Source organism: Staurois parvus, unplaced genomic scaffold (assembly GCF_062004578.1).
Source record: "Staurois parvus isolate SC_StPar_1 unplaced genomic scaffold, SC_StPar_1.0 ptg001087l, whole genome shotgun sequence".
Taxonomy (NCBI): Eukaryota; Metazoa; Chordata; class Amphibia; order Anura; family Ranidae; genus Staurois; species Staurois parvus.
The window spans coordinates 692,501-714,643 of record NW_028318883.1 but is presented as its reverse complement, the minus strand read 5'-3'; the positions used below and the strand labels follow the sequence as shown (position 1 = coordinate 714,643).

At 43.2% G+C, this 22,143-nt stretch overlaps 2 protein-coding genes across 2 annotated transcripts in view; one reads left to right on the top strand and one right to left on the bottom strand.

Moving 5' to 3' along the window:
- The window catches only part of LOC149440423 (piezo-type mechanosensitive ion channel component 2-like), a 48,066-nt gene extending 32,838 nt beyond the window's left edge, over nt 1-15,228 (top strand). Inside the window, exons 29-37 of the mRNA XM_089658619.1 lie at nt 1,249-1,407; nt 2,601-2,748; nt 3,712-3,900; nt 4,673-4,765; nt 7,734-7,903; nt 8,144-8,260; nt 8,820-8,899; nt 9,091-9,319; nt 14,804-15,228. Of these exons, the coding sequence (XP_089514745.1) occupies nt 1,249-1,407; nt 2,601-2,748; nt 3,712-3,900; nt 4,673-4,765; nt 7,734-7,903; nt 8,144-8,260; nt 8,820-8,899; nt 9,091-9,319; nt 14,804-15,059 (1,441 nt within the window). The 3' untranslated portion in view covers nt 15,060-15,228. The remainder of the gene's footprint in view (nt 1-1,248; nt 1,408-2,600; nt 2,749-3,711; nt 3,901-4,672; nt 4,766-7,733; nt 7,904-8,143; nt 8,261-8,819; nt 8,900-9,090; nt 9,320-14,803) is intronic.
- Nucleotides 15,229-16,503: 1,275 nt separating this feature from the next.
- Nucleotides 16,504-22,143, bottom strand: part of NPEPL1 (aminopeptidase like 1) — a 21,772-nt gene continuing 16,132 nt past the window's right edge. The window contains exons 8-12 of the mRNA XM_089658638.1: nt 21,083-21,183; nt 20,233-20,356; nt 18,776-18,952; nt 18,577-18,687; nt 16,504-16,976 (exon numbers count right to left, since the gene is read on the bottom strand). Coding sequence (XP_089514764.1) covers nt 16,824-16,976; nt 18,577-18,687; nt 18,776-18,952; nt 20,233-20,356; nt 21,083-21,183 — 666 coding nt within the window. The 3' untranslated portion in view covers nt 16,504-16,823. The remainder of the gene's footprint in view (nt 16,977-18,576; nt 18,688-18,775; nt 18,953-20,232; nt 20,357-21,082; nt 21,184-22,143) is intronic.

Genomic DNA, 22,143 nt, shown 5'->3' with positions numbered 1-22,143 from the left:
TATATCAAGTCATCATCGCCATGGTTTTATTAATATTTTGTCAGATGAAAATACAAATTCCAAAAAATGGAGAGCTAGCCAACCCCCTCCTGACTGCCTTACCTTCCTAAGGGTCAAGGAAACTGCCTGTTATAGGGGCAGGCCAGCTCCTAACTTCAATAGCAAGTGTCATAGATGCACATTGGGACACTATAAAAGTTTCAGGATTTCCAGGGAGCTTGTATAAATATAGTAAGGTATTTACCTCTGTCAGCCGATATTTTATTAAAGCGGAGTTCCACCTAAAAAAAAAATAAATAAAAGTCAGCAGCTACAAAAATTGTAGCTGCTGACTTTTAAAATACAGTTACTTACCTGTCCCTCGGTCCAGTGGTATCCTCACCACAGCTGTTTTCAACGGCCGTCTTCTCTCCTGGCGCCGACATCTTCAGTGTGGGCACCTGGCTGTGACAGCTTGCGGCTTCACAGCCGGGTGCCCACTGTGCATGCGCGAGAAGCGCTGTGCTTTGTGAATGGCCCCGTAGTCTTCTGGGACCTGTCACGTGTCCCAGAAGACTATGGGGAGGAAGGAGGGGACACAACTTCTGCTTCTAATTGCCTAGGTGATCGCAGTTGAAGTGGGAGCGGGTACTTGGCAAATTCGCTCCCCAAAAGGTGCCAATCTTTAATGGGGAGCGGGAGACAAAGCCTTAAAGCGGAACTTCCCCTTTTGGGTGAAACTCCGCTTTAAGAATGCCAGTTTAGCATGTTTTTGGACCTGACAAGGGAGTGCTTAATAAAGCTCAAACAATCCAGGCACCGTCTGCTATAATGTTGACCCTCTGACCTGGCTCTTTGATATGTCCAGGCCTGACTTATAAAGGGCCACTCCAGCCAAACTGTTAAATACAAATCTAAAATGCAACTACAATGTACAAGTCTGAAGGATTCTTGGAAGCTTGTGAAGATGTTTAAAGGTAATAATTTCGAGGCGTCTGCATTTTATTCATATTGCTAGTTTATAAAGGGTTAGTAATTAATGTATTTATTAATGCTATTGACTGTTTATTCAGATTCTGTAAATTATGCAATGCCTGAATAGCTTACTTTTGCTTGTGGGAAGCAGATAATGGAGATAGACTGAGGACAGCCAGGTATCTGAGAGCCATGTGTCATTCATGGTCACTGAACTGCATCAGAGTATTTTTGTTTTAATGCTGTGTACAGTATTTGTGTCATCTTTGTCCTTCTCACGTTTGTGTTTTGCAGGAGATTTAACACCAATCACGTTGCCCAGTTATGGTACTTTGTTAAGTGTTTGTATTTTGGACTGTCTGCATATCAGATCAAGTGTGGCTATCCTAACCGAGTCCTGGGAAACTTTCTGACAAAGAGTTACAACTGCATCAACCTCTTCCTCTTCCAGGGGTGCGGAAATCTCTATTATCTATTTACCCCAATATTAATGCCTGATCAAACCGATATAGCAAACCCTTTTATACTCTGCTGGGCATCTGAACCTATATAGCTTCAGATCTAATGTCAGTAGAACTTCGATGAGACTAATTGCTTATATTCCACAATATGTAAATCAAGATCTGCTTGTTACACTAAACATCCAATCAGATTCTCCTTTTCATTCTTTGCTCCAGGCAGCAATGCAAATGCCACTATTTATTCAACTTACCTGTTGAAACATTATTAAAATGTGTAAAAACATGCAAGTGGCAAAAGTGCACAAATATGTCTTGGCATTGTCTTCCTATAATCCCTTGCATACAGCAGTTTGAATTGAGGTTCGATATTCCTAACAATGTGTTGCTGCTTCACTGTCCAATCACAGGCTGGAATGGGTCCTAAAATGTTTTTATGCTGAACTATAGTAATGTTAGCAAGGAAATCTAAGGAAAAACAGGATCTGGCCCTGCTGCCTGGTAGGGATGCCAGCAGCACAAGACAGGTTGAACAGAAAATATTATATAGAAGATACTAAAGTCGATCAGTAACATAACAGCTCCTCAACTTGCATTTTAAGAAGGAGGTCAGCAAAGGCAGACTAAGTATTTCTCTCTTGACAGGTTTCTTATAAAGACAAACACAGACATTTATCAAATGAGTCATATCTTTCATCATTATGTGGATCATAAATGTTTGATGTGGGCTTCAGCTTTAACTAAGATATGGAAGTTGAAGTAAAACTGATGGCAAAACTTGTTTTGAATAGAGCAGTGAGGGATTAGAAAAGCTGTTTTTATTGCTCTTTGTGTACCTGGTATGAAGATTAACCCTGTTTGTCCTATTTACCTTTTATCATCAAGACTGAATGTAAAAGAAAAAGCAAAATTTTGGGTTGTTGAGGGATTTCCTCTCACTTTCTGTTATGACTATGTGAAGTGAAATCTCCCCAATGGGACACGATGACAAAAGAACCGGACAGGGCTTATCCAAAATGCCTTTAGTTCTACTTTAATATTTGAGGAGCTGATTGGCAACCGATATCTTTCCTGCACTCTCCAACTACGAGGCCCTTTTGAACTCTGGGAAATGACATATCATATGCTTATATAACTTTTTTATTTTTTAGAAATGAGGTTATATTTGTACCATTGTTTCCCATACAGTTTCCGAATGGTCCCGTTCCTAACTGAGATGAGGGCTGTGATGGATTGGATATGGACTGACACAACTCTCAGCCTGTCCAGCTGGATCTGTGTGGAGGATATCTATGCCAATATCTTCATTATGAAGTGCTGGAGGGAATCTGAGAAGGTATGAAGTTTGTATGAAAAGAACAGATCAGGGATGATGACTGATAGTAACTGGTGTTGAAGAGAAATGTGTGTGTCACCCATCCACATCTTACCTATTGTTATCTGTACATCTATGATGTGTTACACACTGAACTGACCTTCGTTGATGAGGTGAAATAGGTTGAAAACGTTCTGTGTATGAGCTGGCAAGCTTCATTTGGTGCTTTAAGTGTAGATTGTGTGAAAAGACCTAGATGTTGACATTGCCGATTGCCTGCTAAAAATGCAACACTATCAACAGTATTAAAAAATGCAACACTGTCATGGCAATTTTAAGCCCTCCAAGTCATGAATCTGTACGGGTTTTCAGATCCGGAGTTCTGGCTACATGCTTGTTCCAGTCAGTGACTTTCATGCTGATGCTGTTTAATTAAAATGTATTGAAAGAATTAATCAAAGGCACCTGTGTATTTCCCTCAAGCCTCTTTTATGAACCAGGTAGATTAGGACACTTGCAGGCTTGCCATATTGGTATGTATCCAGGAGGCTTTATTGCTTTTATTCCTTAACTTAAATGGATGGTTTCAAAGTTGTTTGCTGGAGACAAATTTTGGGTGTCAATGATCAATAATGGACGTCAAAAATAGGTGGTCCAAACCTTTTATATGTTTAATGGCTGGAGAGATGGTAAGAAATACTATATACTTTTGCTTGGGGCTTACAGAGGGCAGAAGACGCTCACCCTGCCCCATGTGACAGCACTGATTTCCTGAGTGTCCTATCAGAAAGCACCAGAGCTGCCACATAGGAGGAAGGGTAGTAAGTCACATGCTCCGTTATACCTAGAAATACTAGTTATTTTGATTTGCTGCTTGTGGATGAATGGATTGGTGTGCAATGGAGAAATATTTTAGTTATTTGGACCTGTTGCTTTGCCCTACATGCAAGAAGATCATTTCATGTTTGTTTGTAAACTTTTCAGAAATACCCAGAGCCCCCAGGACAGAAGAAAAAGAAAATTGTCAAGTATGGAATGGGAGGAGTTATTATTTTTGCACTCATCTGTATTGTCTGGTTCCCACTCCTGTTTATGTCACTGGTGAAATCTGTGGCTGGAGTGACCAATCAGCCTTTGGATGTCTCCATTCAGATAAGCATTAGTGGTTATGAGGTAAGGATGTACTGAATATCACATGACGGTATTGTATCTTCAATAAACATGCTTTGATTTCTGTCCCAGTATCAAAGCCCCAGGAGTGACACTGCTGTTACCTTGCTCAGATAATGGAGAGTTCAGAAAATAGCAGTGCAGGCATTGAGGCAAAAGGGACCAACTGAGGAACCTCCACATGACCTGGAGTGGCAGCTGTTATTTGGGACAGATTTACATACTGCCCCACCAGCTTCGGAGCAAAGCAACATAAAAAGTTACTGATGAAAGTCTTTATTGAAGGCATTGTGCAAAGTATTAAGAATGGATTTTGAACTTATGTACGTTTGCTGCAAAGAGGAGAAGCAAACCGCATAAGGTGATTCAGCTCCAGCCTAAAGGGTTCCTCTACATAAATTACAATGGGGGTTATTTACTAAAACTGGAGTGTGCTAAATTTTTGGTGCAGGTCTGCATAGAAACCAATCAGATTCTAGGTTTTATTGTCAAAGATTAATTGAACAATCTGAAGTTAGAGGCTGATTGGCTACCGTGCAAAGCTGCACCAGTTTTAGGAAATGTCCCTCAATGAGTCTACAGTCTGGATGATACCTTTGTTTCTGCACCCAACTTTACTCCCTGCCACCAACCTTGATGACCATTATCAGAGAATGTTTGGATTTGGGGGGGGGGGGGGTGTCAGGCACATTGATTCCTGTACCGCTAGTAATAATTTTTTTATTAAATATAAATGTTTACTGTTTTATTTTTTGCTCTCTTTTGATCTCTTCAGCCTCTGTTTACTATGAGTGCCCAGCAGCAGAACCTGGTCCCTTTCTCTCAGGGAGCGTATGATCAGCTGACATACAGTTACGCCTTACATCCTGTGAGTGCACATTGATATGCGGAAATTTATTTAGCAATATGTAAAATCCATTGGTGGGAGTAAGACTGTTAACTGGCATTGAAAAAGGCAACAAAAGTTGCAGGAACTGGGACAAAAATAAACCTCTTCAGTAGAGTCCCTACAAGGTATAAGAAGGAGCATGTAGTTTTAAGTACGTTTAAACCCTAAAATAAACCTCTTTTATTTGCTTTCTTTTTGCTTTGCTAAATACGTAATTGAAAATGTTTTGATTTATATGTTTTATAAGTGCATGCCTCAATATTGTGAGCAAGAATTACACAGGGCTATAATGAAACACAAAGGGCTGGGACCTATGTCCCTCAATGGACTTGTAGAAAACTACTTTATCCCAAGTACAAAAATCTTATTTTCTCCTTTGTGAGGGACACGGGAATTCAGTAACAGTTCAGGCACCCAAAAGTAGTCTGAGGGATGTTCAATAACCACAGGCAAGCCCAAACAGAGTTTGGAAGTCAACCACATTTTAGAGACATGTGAAGGACCAATGCTTGAAATAAGGCTAGATGAGGTGAATCCCAACTGCAATAAAGGTGAACTGCCTCGATCAAGAGGAGGAAACTGAGAATCAATTTGGGGTTCCAGACCTGGAGAAACACCACCAAGGCCAAGCTTCCATCTGGAGCAAAAACGGGCCCCAACAAATTAGAGACTGGAGAGCCAACCACCGATCCCATAAAACTAGGTGGAATAAAACACTAATAAACCAGGAGAAAACCAGGCCACTAACTAGAAGTGATCAACAGCAAATTTTCATGGGGCCAACACCATGGAAAAACATGTCCCCAAAGTTTGGAACGCAAGCAAGTACAATGAAAAAAACAGCTGGTCAACAGGAGACCCAAGCCTAACACTCCTAAGCTGTAGAAGCAGCGAAAAGGAGATTTTGTGATGAGGAAGGAGGTCATGAGTTGAATGAACCCTCACCCTTCAGTTGAGGAGACTCAGAAGGTGATGCCTTGTCTCTCTAGTAGAGACAGTGCAGTCAAAAGTGGCACAGACTGCTGTCCAGCATAGGGACATGTCGCAGGAAAAGTTCACAAACATGATCAAATTAGAATATTGACTCCCTGCTGAGTCACCTGATAAAGCAGGAACTGGCTGTTCTGGGGAATCAGAGGAAGGTCCCAGATAGGGTTAGACAGTAGTCAAATAAGACCTCCCGTGGCAGGGGGAAAGAACAGTCCTGTCTCCTGCTAAAAGCTGAAAGGTTGTGCCTGGAACTTCTTGATCCAAAGAGACTATTTGAATATCTTGCAACTATTTGAAGAGCTTAGACATCAAGAGTCATGAAATGAGCCCCATTTTCAGGGCGGGTCTCCTGAGTGTTCCAAGGTGGAGATGCCAAGAAAACCGCACTCAGCTGAACATAAGGTCCATTGCTTTGATCAGCAGTAGATGCTTCTGAAAGACCCTAAAAAGATCAGGTCCTTACAAGGGAAGACAACTGTTGACCTTTAGGGTCACATGGTCCTTCAAAAGAGGGGCAAGGTTGAGGGGTAGCATGTGCCACAGAGGGCTCTATAGGAGCATCAGTCATATTTGAAACAATCCCTTATAAATCTGCGCCATTTGCAGATGGCTCAAAAATGACCTCCCCTAGAGGGAGTCTTGTGGGATTCTGAAACTGAAATGTTAATAAGGCCCTTACAAAGTTGCCCAACAATGTATCAGGGAGGTAGGTCCTGATACTACAGCCTGACCATACCTACTCATTTGGGTAGATTGACTAAAACGGGTGCACACAGAATCTGGTGCAGCTGTACATAGTAACCAATCAGCCTCTAACTTGAGCTTGTTCAGTTAAGCTTTAACAATAAAACCTAGAAGCTGATTGGTTATTATGCAGAGCTGCACCAGATTCTGTGTGCACCAATTTTAGTAAATCTCCTCCACTGAGTCACATCAGAAAGCACTCTGTGGCTAACCAGTAGAGCACATTTAGGTCTGGAAGGCACCAACATGCAGAGCCTGGTGTCCAAAGCAGGCTAGTCTTGCACATCCAGTCCAGCAGGTTCCGGATATGGCCTCCAAAGATAATGGTAAACATACCCCTTGCTATGTGGAGACTTGCTCAAGCAGCAGTGCGGCAATAGATCTGGACTGCAGTGACCAAAAAAAAAAAATAGCAGCCTATCACAGAATTCTGGATTGACATTGTCAAGGGTAAAAAGCACAAGAAAACAAATCCAGCAAAATTAAGTAGACTTTTGTATAGTGGAGCTGGAGAAGGGTATCCAACCTTCCAGCACACTAGCAAAAAAACCAAGGCATGTCCAATAGTGGAGGGGTTATGGGGGGCTGCCTTGAAACTTTTTCTGAGTTTGCCAGAGTCCCTGTCCCCTGCAGGCAGTAGTATAACTCGACTGTTACTGAATTCTTGTGTCGCCCAATGGACACCTATTGATCTTGTTAGAAATGCAAAGCTGTCTTGTGGCTTCTGCACACTTTCTGTAAGGAGCCTTCCAAGTATCCATCTTGTACTACAAAATGATTAGCCTTTATTTTGTAAGATCTACAAGTTGGAGTTGTTGAATACTTTTGCAAGAGACACTTGACAGGGTTGACACCGCAATATGTCCACAACATGGGATGTCCTCAGATGATGGGATGTCCTCAGATGATGTGTGTTGTCAGCCCACAACAGGGCTTAGGAGCTGAATGCATTTCTGATAGATGAACACCTGTCCGGCTACTGCACTGTAGATGTATATTTCTCTCTATTGGCAGGGTTTTTAAAGGGATTAAACATGAGGAAATGTATTGCGTAGGTGTTTTTTTTTAAGTTTTCTTTTACATACGATTTATCCCTGCCAGCCTATACCTTGCCAGCATGCACGCATAAAGTTCGGGAAGAGGGGGCCCTTTCAAGTCTTGTTTCATTGAGAGCAATTGATCTGATGCAGGATATGTTTTCTTCTGCTCCTAGTCTGCCATGCAGTTTATAGTTAATTACATGCCAGAGGACATTGTTACCGCTAAAATAAAGAGCAATGCCAGCCTTCTTTGGACCATCAGCCCGGCAAGCCGACAGGCCATGATCAAGGAGCTCTCTGAATCCACTCATATCTACTTTGATGTTCACTGGAGCATCCTCAGGTACAGAGGGGGCATGTGCAATCATTTGCTGGGACGAGCAGAATTTTCCTGCATGCCACCCTAATAGATAACAGAACCTTCCCTCTAGCAGGATGGACATGTCTCTATAGGACACAATGCTGCAATCAACAGCTCACTAAGCTGGAAAATCTCATGACCTACCCCTAAATGCTACAGTGTGTAACCAGGCCAGGAATTGTATTGTGTATACTGTACCATGACTATTGTGTTCTGTTCCAGGAATGCATCTATTGTAAAGAGCGCAGAGAGCATTGGAAAACATACAGCGTGCTATGATGATGCAGAAACCCGCGACCAGATTGTTCAGATGTTGAGAGGAGAAAGAAGAGAGCCAGTGTATGTGCATTTAAGTTTTACATCTGTGTAGTGTGGCATTTAACCCCCCCCCCCAAACCAAGTGTCTTGTAATGGAAGATGGAGCAGCTCTGAGCGGTCCTTTTGTAGAGGAAGCCGGGTGCAAGACTAAAGCACAGGGTGTCTACAAGCAGGAATGATGTGTTAACAATCATGTCTGTCTGTGCTCTGCCATAGTGCAGCTACACCCATTAGCATGCCAAAAACCTTGAATGATTGTGCCGAAATTGTATTGCCATCCACCTTTGCCAAAGTGTGTGAGAAAATGCAAAAGGGAAGCTGAGGACAGTCTGACTTGAGGGGCTCAGTTTCAGCAGACAGGTGTTTGGGGCACTCCACTAATGGCTACATGCTATTTCTCGGAAGAAATTTCCTGATGGTGGCAACCAGGCCTGGTAGTGTCCATCAGAAGCCCATGTGACGGGGTGACAATGCAGGAGCACAGTTGGGAGTCAGAGTCAGAGTGTTGTCAAAGACTTTTATGGCAGATCGCCAGGTACAATATGTAATAATATTTCTTTATTTATTTATTTTTTTTTAGCATGCTGAAGGACATTTTACCAAAGCATCTCAGAGCAAATGCTGGGCCTGAGGCCAAAATTGCTCACCGTCTCAAAACAGGTAATATTAACCTTTATGATAACAGCCAAATCTCAGAGGAATTGCCACACAGCAAACATGGCAAAATATCAGTGCAAAGGCTCAGTTGGAAGCTGACATTCACAGTCTTGTGATGTATGCTTCTTTTCCTTACTGCCAGACTGTATAAAAACTATGGAAATCCTTTTCACCTCCATGTGGTCTTTCCTTAGACTTTTCCGAGAAGCCAGAAGACATTGAGAAATATGCCTTCTTCCGGAATCTAACCCTGAAACTGCAGCAGTTGTCTGTTAACAACACATCAGGCCAGGTGACAGAGTGGTGGGTTATTCAAGAGTGGCACCCAGCCTGTGGGACCAATGGCTGTGCTAAGAATATCGAACTTGTAATTTACAATGACAAAGCCAGTCCTCAGAGCCTTGGATTCCTGGCTGGATACGGGTAAGAGTTGCCTTTTTTATATCACTCTCTCTTATCACAGTGTCCAAAGAGGAACTGCTCTGATTACCTATAACATCCAGATTAATTTTCTCAATGATCCATTGAGGAACACAGCTTTATGGTAAGAAGCCTAGGTTATACTTCCACCCTCAGGAGATATGGACATTAGACGCATACAAATCTGAAGGCCGGCCTAGAGTCTATAACCCCTCCGACACCAATTTTGCAAATTTTGCTTAGTTTCCTCCCCCCAGCCGAGTGCCCCCAATAGCAAGCCTTTTTCTATGGGGGCACTTGAGCAGGCTTGCTCCCGAGCCACGCTCATGAATGGGCATTGTCCATTCACACACACAGTGTGGTTCAGCCATCAACCCACTTGCTCCTCATTGGCTTACTGGCTGTGATTGACAGCAGCAGGAGTCGATGTCTCTTGTGGCTGTGTGAGCCAATGAGCAGAGAGAGACCTGAGACAGCTGTGGCTCTCATGCATTTTGCTGGTTTGAGATGGGGCTCAAGTAAGTATAAGGGGGGCTGAGGGGAGAGCTGCACCCAGAAGGTTATTTACTTTAATTTCTAGAATGCATCAAGGTAAAAAAAAAAGCTTCTGCCTTTAGAACCACGTCAATTTTTGATTAAAAAAAAAACCCCTGGAAGCCGATTGTTCTCTCCACAATGGTTTGGTAGTGATAAAGCTGTCTGTGTCAAGTTTACACAGGACTCTGCTTTAGGTTCAGGCTGGCATAGCTGGGGATACCTTGCTGAGTTATCTGGTGCAAAGCTGTGGTAGTTCACCTATACCTGTCGGCTCACTTTGTGAATGGATGTAGCAGGCTATATGCTGTGTTAGGGATTCTTTCCTTTATTGTACCCAAGGCTGTCTATATATGCCAAATTTTCAGAAGTCGCTAGATTTAGCAGGGGTCTGTGTCGGGCGAATGGAGATTTCTGCTTTGTCCTCGTCTATTTATGATACCGACTAAGCAAGCTGGGCATGGTTTTCAGGCTTGGGACACCCCTCCTCTTTATACCTGGGCCTGTTACTTGTATTGACTCTTGTACTATGTCTGCCCGAACCTTCATTTTAAACTTCCCATTGGTTTTTTCTTCTTGGCCAGGTCTGTTCTTGACATCACTTCTGGGAAGGAGCTAGCAAGCGCCAAGCAAATCTTTCTGTGGTTTCTTCTCATCGGTGTAGTAGCCTGGAGCTTTCTCCTCCGCCTCCTAAGGACAGCCGGCATTATAGGAAGATAGTATCTCTGGCAGCAGATACAGCCTTTGGGTGTTGCTCTCGGGCAGTGGTCACTAGGTGCACCCAAAGCATTCAGCTGCTCTAGAAGTATTCTCAGGGGACCGGAGCAGCTTTTATTTTCAAACTACAGCAGCCTTCCACTGCTAGAGGCATGTCTAGATCTAAATGGAAGGGCGGCCACCCTGTAGCTATGGGTTGTCCATCTAGTCCAGACCTAAATTAAACTCGGCAAGGGAAAGGATTGTGCTTTTGCGATTCTTACAAATCCTAATCGGAATGGACTGGGCAGCTGCTGGCCATTACTGACACCCCCCTTCTCTTACTAGAGAGCTCATTCAGCCTTCTCCTTCACAGCAGAGGTATTTTCTTTTGTTATGCAAGGCATTCTGACTCAATTGGTGCAACTTGCTGTTCCATTCATAGGATTTTTCAATGTTCACCACTGTCTTGCCTAGAGGAATCAGGAATATTAAGCACTTCTGTGTTTATCAGTGATCCTCCAGAGGTTTCCTTGTCATGCACAGAGTTCTTACCTTTCCTGGAGATGGGGGGGGGATTAATTAGCTTCTCAATGGAAGATGAAGCTGGATGTTTTTTTTTTTTTCCCAGTACTTGAGACCTGACAGTAGATACAGCAGACACCCTAGTGATACTGTCACAAGTTTTACCTCCCGTCCGAGTTGCTGCCCATAACTTACGCATTATTAAGCCTTTGCATTAGTGTTCGAGCAACATGTCTTCACATAGAAGCCGGTCCCCTCTGGTCTTTGGGGTGTTTGCTGTCGTTTGAGTATTCTCATATTTTGTGTGTGTTGATCCTGTGTTCTCAGTGTATTCCTTCTTCCCCTCCCTGTTGCTGTGTGTCCTTCCCAGCATCCTTTCTTGTTTATTTGCCCTGCAGTTGATTCCCAGCTTGCTGCAGTTGGTTTCTTGTGTTCTGTGTGTACTCTGTGTCCTTCCAGTGTGCTATGTGGTTGCACTGTGTCCGCACAGGTGTGTTAGAGAGCTGCAACCTGAGGGCTGCTGTGCAGTGCAACATCCACACCTCCAGTGAAGACTAGGTGACTCCCTAGACCGTGGGTGTCAAACTGGCAGCCCTCCAGCTGTTGCGAAACTACAAGTCCCATCATGCCTCTACCTTTTGGGAGTCATGCTTATAACTGTCAATCTTGCAATGCCTCATGGGACTTGTAGTTTTGCAACAGCTGGCGGGTCACCAGTTTGATAGCTGTGGCTTAGATCCTGCAACTCTGACACACCACCGTATGTGTGTGGCCAAATTGCTCCTGCAGGGATCAGTACCCAGGTGTCGGTTTAATTGTTTACATTGGCCCACTAGATTTTGAGTTGCAGTCCCAGGTGGGCTTACCCCTCTGATCGGGACAGGCACCAGTATACCCTGATCTACACACTTCCTCCAGGGAAAGGTTTACCTTGACTACTTCATATGATCAAGTCTGAGAGCATTTCAGTCATCCCTATTGGTCTCAGATTTCGGTATCTCAGCCTTGTTTGTAAACTGGCTCTCTGTGGCCTCTACCAGCTCTCTTATCTCAAGGACTGATCTTCCACCTTGCTTCTCGGTTGCTGGCTTTGCCGACCTGGCTGTTGAAAAGTGGGAAGACCTATCTTCATTGATGGGAGTTGCTGTGGGTTTTCTCTATGTACCATTTCAATGGGCTGTGTTCTTTTTGCCATTTAGGAGTGGAACATTTGTACCTTTTTAGGCTCAGTAGCCTCCCTAGCGGTCTGATTATGTCAGTATTTCTGTGCTCAAAGCGGAAATATGTATTTTTTTTATTGTAGGCTTGTAATTTTTAGGAAAAACTTACTGAAATATGTCCGAACAAGAGTCTAGTAAACATTCCGTGTATGTTAAAATTTGAAACACGAAATCATAAATTATAATATAAAAAATATAATAATACATGTAATTCAATAACCAAACACACTGAAATTTGAAATATAGCGCCAAGAGATCCCGAGCAGTGGTGCAAGGTATTCCCAAGTGTAGCTGAAACTTTACCCCGAGCTACACTCGGGAATACTGCCAGGGATGTTAAGGATCCTTCTGACAGTCACTGATATGTAGTTTTTATGCAAGGGGCTGAGACAGGTTGCTCCCTGTTGCTTGGATGTGGTGAGGGGCATCAGATGTTTTACCTTTTTTTTGACACTAGTCCTTTAAGGCAGACAGATTCCTTTTTTTTGTCATTCCAGAGTACCCCAGAAGAGGTTTCCTGGCTTCCAGATCCACTATTTCTAAGTGAATGTAACAATTTGTTCTGGCCTGTGAGAAAGGGTTTCCTTTGCCTAGTAAAGTTGAACTCCAGGAACAGATGCAGTTTCCAACTTTCTTTTTACATACTTTCTCTAAGTTTTTACAAGCTCGCTGGGTCCGGCTCAGCAGAAACTACCATATTTTGGCTCCATAAGACACACTTTTCCTTCTCCCCCCCCCCCCCCCCCCACCACCAAAGATGGTAAGGCGTCTTCTGGGACACATGACAGGTCCCAGAAGACGCCAGACCAATCACAAAGCGCAGTGATTCTCGCACATGCGCACTGGCTGTCAGCCTGGTGCCCACACTAAAGGGAGGACAACCCTGCGGAAGTGGGAGCGGGTACCTGTCAAATTTCAGGTACCCGCTCCCCCTCCCTCCCCAAAGGTAAGCAGTCTTAGTCATCGCCTATACTGTCCGCAGTCTCTGGTCATCTCCTGTACTGTGTATGCAGTCCATTGGTTCAGAATATTTTTTTTCTTGTTTTCCGCCTCTAAAACCTAGGTGCGTCTTATGGAATGAAAAATACAGTAGTTTTGATTGAAAGGTTTTGGAAGTGGCTGTTTAATGCCCTTGTTTTCCTTTTTTCCTCTTTGCAGCTGTTGTTACCTTTAGCATGTTCCTAGGTTTCTTAGTGTCAAGATGTGTTCTTAAAATGGACAATAGAGCAGTTGGATTTCTGTATTCACTTTAAAATCTTTTTCTTGGAGTCCATTGAGGGACACAGCGCCTTTTGTTATCCATTCTATATTTAAACTGTTTGTTAAAACAGAGTAGAGCTGGTGTGGAAGCAGTTATAGCATCAAGGGGGCTGGTCTTTAGTTTTCTATGTGCCTTATATCCATGTCTCACATCCACCTTGGCAGTGGTATAACACAGATTTATTTCTGTCACACTGTTCATGCAACCTGCATTCTCCCTCTATCAAGGAGAGGTGCAGTGACTGAATGCAGGTTGGCAAGGGCTGTGTTGGTGGGGAGTTATAATGTGATCAAAGGTAGGTTGCGAAGGATTGGGAAAAATGCAATATAATGGAGATACAGGGGTGGGAAATTGGTAAATGAAGGTTGCTAGAGAATGATTTGCATCTCAATAAATGTATATTATTCTCTGGCAACCTTCTTTTACCAACCCCATCCCCCTTCACCACCATTATAGTGTATTTCTCCCTATCAACCCCCCAATTCCAGTCCATTCCACTCTGGCAGCCTGCATCCACATCAGTGTATCCCCTTCCTTAGCAATCTGCATTCACGTTCAGTCCCCCCAGCATGGTGTATCATGCACTATTAAGCAACCTGCCAAACATCACATCTCTCTTCTTCCTCCATAGAGCACATCCCTCTTTGGCATCCTGCATTCACCACCACTCACTTTGCCTTAGCAATCTACAACCAAGTACAGCATTTTTCAGCAACCTCCATTCACTCCCTGTGGTTTAAGCCTCTCGGACGATGTGCATTCACCCCAAAATCACATTGCATTACCCCACTATTAGGCAATCAGAATTCCACATCAATTTGCAATTACACCCAAATCATAGCACAACCCTCCCAGCCACCTTGAATGCATTCCCAAGCATTGCATCCCTCCTTGGTAAGCCTACATCCAGTGCATCACTCCCAGGCACCCGGCATTTAATGCCAGTTCATCCCACCCTACATACTGCACATCCTGCATTCATCCCCTGATCACAGCACATCTCCACCTAGAAACCTTCCCCCTAAATCAAAATGCATTTCACCTTGGCAGCCTACCCAATCACATCCCTCCTCTGCACACATAATGGAAAGATCAAAGTAGTACAAATATTTTGCCCCATCATCTATTGCAGACTCACAAAGATCTGAAATGAGCACTTTTTGTTACTGAGTGAGAAGAACTTACCTCTGTCAAGCTAGTCTCCACTCATTGGATCACAACAGTATAATCCACATTTCTCTGATTTTTCAGCATTGTTGGTCTCTACATGTCGGTTGTTCTGGTCATTGGGAAATTTATTCGAGAATTCTTCAATGGGATCTCACGCTCCATTATGTTTGAAGAGCTACCAAATGTGGACCGCATTTTAAAACTCTGCACAGACATCTTCTTGGTACGTGAGACGGGAGACTTAGACCTGGAGGAACAATTGTTTGCCAAACTGATATTCCTCTACAGATCTCCTGAGACCATGATCAAATGGACCAGAGACCACCATGATGAGTGACCTTCATAGATGTGGACCAAGGGGACCCCAACTACTTCTAAGAACACACTGTTGAGTTACAGGGGTGTGTGGACTGCAGGCTAGTACCATGTATTATAAAGGCAATACACATTTACATAATTTGTATGCAGCTAAAAATAAACCCTAGTAAACCATTGATTTATACAAAGTATCTGAATCGTGCATTGTAGATTCTACAGCTAGTCATGATCTGTAACCAAAGCACATTGGTATGGATCAAAATCATGGCAAAAAGGGTGTTTTGTGTACATTCAGGTTTTGGAAGGAAGGTGAAGAGTAAGACAGCTGGCATACTCTGGGCCATTTCAAGCTTTCCATCAGCCAACTGCTTACCTCCCATTTTAACAATTTCCAAGTGTCTAAGTGATTAAAACTAATCTGAAACCCCAATTTAAAAAAGTATATATATTTCAACTAGGACTGGGATGGTTGTGATAGATTTTCACCAACAATTAATTATTTGGTCACTTAGAACTGGCTAGTAAAGTGAAAGGCAGATGCCACTAACAAGTATTGGCTCCTGGAGAACTACATGAACAACTTGGAGAACAAACTGGTGCATATAATCCATCAATTCACTTCTGAGTAAACATTTTAGGAGAGACAGAGGGAGGCAGAAAATGTTCTGGATTTTTAGGACAGCCCTCTAGCTTCACTGACATGGACCACATTCTGTAAAGTCAAAGATTACATACTTGTTCCAGGTCAAAGACTTAAAAGGTATGAAATTCAAAGTGACAGCATGACACCCAGGAAACTAGAATTCTCAGAAGTAGAGGACAGTACTGCTCTCCACCCCCATTCTCTGCTAGTAATGGGGGACAGGGCATGTTCCTTACATAGGATGAGGGATGCTTTCTATGATAGTAGAAGCCATGAATCTCTCCCCAGCAACAAAGATTGGGGACTGCTACAGGAAGAACTTAAAAGCTAAAAACTCTGTTTCTTCTATATTCTCACTTTAAATCATTTGGCCCAAACAAACCATTTCCTTTACCAATTGCTGCAGTCACTGAGTTTCAGAAGCATTACAGGACTTCTATTCACCACCAGAATAAAAATGGAGTCTGGCTGAGCACTGCTCAGCCATTCACAGGAAGCCTTGTATTTTTATAAACTATTTCAAAGCTTCCCCTGATTGGGGGCTTTCCACCTCAGCCAGACTGTTCCTGGAACATAGTTGTGTATACTGTATGTACCTGATGCTACAAATAGTTTATACAGCACTGACAACGACCATAATCAATCAGTAAAGGAAATTGGCTGAAACAAATTATTTAAAGTGAAATTAAACAGAGTTAGGCTTTAAAAGCATAAAAAAAAGAAATGTTCCCCCTAATGACTGAGGATTTTTCCTGCAGTTTTCATAGGCTAGCTCAATGCTTATTTCTATAACTGAAGAATTCCAGTAACAAGCATGGTATATCATGTATGCAAAACAGTTTTATTGAAAGCAGTAAATGGTGTAGAAAGACATACGGTAGAAGAGCCTCTCACACAGTGGTAATCTGAGGAAGGAGGACGACACTGCACCAGTACAATACCTGCCTCCCCACTTCCATGTAACTGCCAGCTGTAACATACAGGCCTGAGACAGAAAAAGTAAGAAGAGGAGGAGACCTGGTTGGCACAGGCTTCCACTATCAAGTACCAGCAACATGAAGGGGCTTTCCATCACAGACGCAGGCAGAAGGTCCAGGCCCGGTCACATCAGATACACAGTGGTCACAAGTAAAGCTCCACTTATACAAGACGCCTCCTTTTAGTATCCCGTTCAGGGTTTTCTTCCACTTCATCCTCTCCCAGAGGGGAAACCAAATTGAGAAGAGGGTCCTCGGAGGCACGACCAAACAGGGATAGGAGTAATGCCACCCCAAAACCTGTGGCCCTCTCCCCCTGCATGAAGTAAAGAAGAGAGAGTCACTAGAGTGAAGCAAACAGCCAAATTAAGGGTCTGCATAGGTGGGCTTTGGATTCTTATACAAACCTACGGGAATGTAAGCCCCACTTTATGGAAGCCAACCACAGGTCACACTGTGATTTTAGAAGGTCTACAATGAGGGTCTGTTTCTAGAACTCTGCAATGGGTCATATTACAACAGGGGTTACATGAAAAGTCGGCTGGTGCTGGCTAATGGCAGAATAGTAGATCTACAAAAACAAGGTGGCATGCGTCCTAGTAGAGCCCCCCTGACAAAGCACACTGGGCAGGTCCAATAGTCCCAATAGGATATCCCTACCAGAAAGCATCTTGCAGCTCAATGTCAACAAGAGTGTGACAGACTGCAGATATCTGCATAGTATTGAGACCGCTCCCTATATGTAAGCGAGCTGCATGGTTTTAAATTCTACATTTAATAAACAGATTGATCTCTTTAGTAGTTAAAAATAAATGCAAAAAAGCAATTTTAAAAAAAGGGTCCTACTTTTTTTGGGGCAATTGCTAATTGAAAGGTGAATATTTAACTAAGGAGGAACTGTGTGTTGTCACTTTTGAAGTTCTACGATACAAGGAGATAGACTATAGGCACTTTTTCACTTCATGTGAATTCTGAATACAGCATGTTATTTAAGGTGAGGTAGTTTTACACAATTTCAGATGACTTATTTGAAGCAAGATGATACTTTTGTACTTTACTTTTTACAAAGTCCCACATGACAGGTTTCCATTAAGCAACAACTTGAAGTTGTAACAGTCGCCCCGTCCTCACCATAAACCTATGCCAAAGACTCTGCAGGCAATGGCAGTATGTTTCTAATAACCGGGTCATGGCTTGTACAGGGGGTATGGCTTCAGTGACAAGTCAGAGGTGCTGGGGCATGAAAGTGTTAAACAATTCTCATGTCACTGAAACAGAATGAAATCTGCAGCTGATGATCCATTCATTCGTTTCCTCTTCATAATTTCAGGTTCTTTTGGTTACCCCTGTTGGAAGGGGAGATCAGCACTGTAAACAGTATCATATGATGACTAATCACAGCGATCACAAGGTACCCAGGTTGGCTAAGTACAATGCAATGTCTGTGCTGACACAGCAATTACAGGCCAGTCGGCTGCCCAATAGCTATTTATCCAGTACTGTTCATAAAAAAAAAAAATGGCCACTGATCAGCTGTTGATGTACTGTGGTACAAAAGTGCTTAACCATGTAACCACTTCTCTGTAGCATACCATAATGAACATCTATAAACCACAGGAAAGAAAAACAAAAAAAAGGAGAGTGGAGCTCCAACAGCTTTCTGTTCAGTGTTAAGGGGATGGAACCAGCAGAGACTTTTTGGTAAATATTAGGCATGCTTTTTGCTGTACAGTTGGATGGAAGAAGGGACAGCCAACACATTTGAAAACAACATCCTGCTATTCTATTCCATACAAGTGGTTTCATTTTTAACAGCAGCCCGAATAAACCACAAGATGTCAATATTATGTTCTACACAGGTCTATAAAAGGAGGAGTTGTTTTGGGGAGGATGTAGGAAATGGAAATACAACTGACCGCATGAACAGGAGATGCGATGTCCACATGAACCCAGACTCCTGGCCAGTCAAAGCCAATATGAGAGGCAATGAAAAGCCCAGCACAAGAACTCTGGGCGTTCTCCCGGTCCTGCAGTAGACAATAAATGTGTAAAATGTATAGAAAAAGGGCATTTTTTTTTTTAGGATCTTCTACCTATTGTCATTTCATCACTTACTGCCACAGAGTTCTTCATGTCTGCCACAGCAGAAGAGAATTCATTAAAGTGCAGCTCAGGGCAGTACACTAACGGGTGGACCAGGTCTCCACATTTCCTGCCCGCCTTCACACAGGCCATCTCCCACTCCTCATTGTTGGTTAGTACAGCAGCATGGTATTTACCGGTAGCAATTCCCTAAAAAGGTGGGAACAGGACAGAAATGTAGATAATTAATAACAGAGCTCAGAAAAGACATCTTTACAAATACAAGAGACTACAGGAAGTGGTGAAGATCAGGTGCCATCAGTTTTAAATGCCCACCACCCAAAACTCATCTTTTCAGAAGTGTATATTGCCAACATATAATTTACCTAAAATTTAAAAAAACAAAAAACTACTAATTTCGATTACGCAACCTATCTACCAGTTTTACCTCTACTTCTAGATCAGAGGCGTCCAATCCATGGCTCCAGAGAGTTTAGCATGCAGCCCTGAGCCTGTTTGGAGGGACACCTGGGATGCCATGCAAGCACAGCAGCTGACACAGACAAGCCCTTCTGTAGAGACACTGGAGATGCCATGCAAACACAACAGCTTCCTACATTGAAAAGCCAGGCAAATGCACGGCTGGAGGGATGCTGGGGCTGCCATGTTTGCAATAGAAGCAGCAGCAGGGAAGTAAATGCTGCATGGTTGGATCTAAGGGAGTGCTGGAGTTTCCACTGCACCACCGCAAAGACCCCACAGCACATACGTGTGCTACATTCACACCGGGGATTAGGTCCAGTGCATATTGAAGCAGCAGGTCCTCCTGCAGCTCTAGACTGTGGCTGCCAACTTTGATCGCTATAATAACAGTTTGCTGGCAGCCACACCAATTTGCGGCTCTCTACACAGCTAGCGACTGCCTGTGGTGAACATGGCATGTGGGAGATAGGAGAGATTATCTTATCCCGATCCACAATTTTTTTTTTTTGGTTTGCCAGTATCCCTTCACCGTATGCAGCGGTAACCCAAAAGATTCATAACTCCTGTGTCTGTAACCTCCTAGTACACAAACAAACACACAGGCATGCTGGGCTGGCCTACAGTTTTTTGTTTGCCACTGTCCTAACGCTCTGTGGGCAGCAGGATAACCTGACAAAATATGACTTCCCATCACTTCCTGTCCTGTAGAGTCAACTGGAAGTGAGACAATATTTCGTCAATGTAAGGGAAATTTCCTCTTTTAGACAGTTTTCCTGGTAAAAGATGTCCCCACTGGCAGATTTCCCTTACATTCCTGTTATGGTGGTAATTAGAAATTTTGGATTTACTCTCTCAGGCCTGTAGACGTCAATTAACAAGAATTTGAAAAGTAAAAAACACAGAATAAATGCCTGACAGATGTTTTAACCCTTCATATAAAAGAACAAAAACCACACTGCCTTTAGTAATACTTTAGCCTCATTTATTTTTGCTGGGTTCAGTCTCACCTGAGCCCCAGTCAAGGTTGCCATATCCAGAATGATATCTGCGTTCAGATCCTTGCAAGCATAAGAGACGCCATCAGCTAGAACCAATCTTCCCTCAGCATCAGTGTTGTTTATTTCAACCGTTCTGCAGGACAAAGGAGGACAAGGACAATAAAACATGGAATACTGTTGCAGTGCAGCGCCTTCTCACAATCAACAGACCTTTTAGTCTACTTTAAGCTGTGCTGTATTGCCATGTGAGTGGGAAGAGAATTAACCCCTTTGTGCTGGCGCCTCCTGGCCTTTTAAGGGTTTCAGAAGTCGGGAGTGGGGTTTAAGGGTCATGTGACCACCATGATTCGCGGTCACATGATCAGGAAAGGTCCTGATCAAAAGGGGAGATCGGGACCTTTGAGTACTAGACGTGTGCTGGGAGCGCGCAGGGCGCGTGCTCCCAGCACATTTTTTTTTTTTTAATTGCACGCAAATGTGCGGCCACTCAGCGTAAAGGCCCAGATGCCGAGAGGACACACATTAGCGTGCACTTGGTGTTAAGAGATTAAAGAAAACCTGTCATTGAGCTCAGTACTTCGAGTCCAAGTAAGGCAAGTCATAGAGAAGTGAGACATCCAGCATACCTATGCCAAGGTCAAGAATTCAAAATATTAAAGGTTCCATGTTTCTTACACGACAGGTTCACATTAAGTTTTGCTTGTCCCTGTAGTAAGCCTCACCCACCATTACCAACACACAGCTCTACAAGTGTGTGGAGCTTCCCAGTGTGGGTCCGTCGCACAGAGCCTGGTTTTACCCCGGTGCTGACCTTCTTTCTCGGCATGGTAAGCTATCCACAAGCTGCCATTGAACTTACTTCCCAGAGTAGAGTAGATGAATGTCATCAGGTCGTGTTGCATTTGGTCCAACAGAGTTCTCTGCCAAGCAAAACAAGGCATGGAGATTGTCTTTAAAGCCCTGTAATGGTAGAGCAGACACAGGAATTGATATCATTATTGTGTTTACATTTCCTGCCCAATCAGTTACACAGAAAGGAAAACCCATCACAGTAAAGGCAATGACACATGGGCACTGTTCTGTCCTCACACTGTCAGAAATCAGAATCATCTGTCAGTTTTGCAGATAAACTCCAATTTCATTCCCAATAGTCAGACTACAGCCAACAGCAGGGAGAAGTAAAGTACACCTGTAGTCCTGAAAAGACAACACCAGCGAGGAAGGGGAGGTATTTTGAAAATTACAAAAATTTGTAGCAGACACACAGGACTGAAGACCAGAACCCTGCCACTTCCAAAATCCACTGAAACCTTTTCGACTGTGGTGGAACCAACATCAACCATGACGATGGAGTAACCAATCAGAATACAAGTGCACAGCCCATTAGCTGCGAAGGGTTACAGAAGAGTTAATTTAATAAGGCAACAAGAAAAGATAAAGCAGTGAAGACTGATTCGGCCAAATATGACCAGATTCTGCACCAAGACTTCAAACATTTCTAAGCACTTTTATTTTTTGATTAAACAACATGACCACTTGATGCATCAGATCACAGATACAAGCTTGTCTTTGAACCATTTATTGCATGGGCAGCATAAGGCAGATTTTCTGAATACTCAGGACTATGAATGGACAAAGATGGCAGAGACCTCACTAAGAACAAAGGGCTTGTCCTATCAAATCTAATGTGTGTCGGGATTTGCCACCTTTCCAGGTGATCACATCAGCACAAGTCTGACATAAAATGTTCTGTTTAAGCCACTCGAGAAAAGAGTTCTCCAGTATGCTGGATAATCTGTAACCTACAATGACTGAAGATGTCTTCATAAGATGCAGCCAGATAACTGCAAGAGATTCTTAAAATCAGGAACACGGCTAATTTATATGGAGTCATCTATGGGCAGCGTACATTGAGTGTTT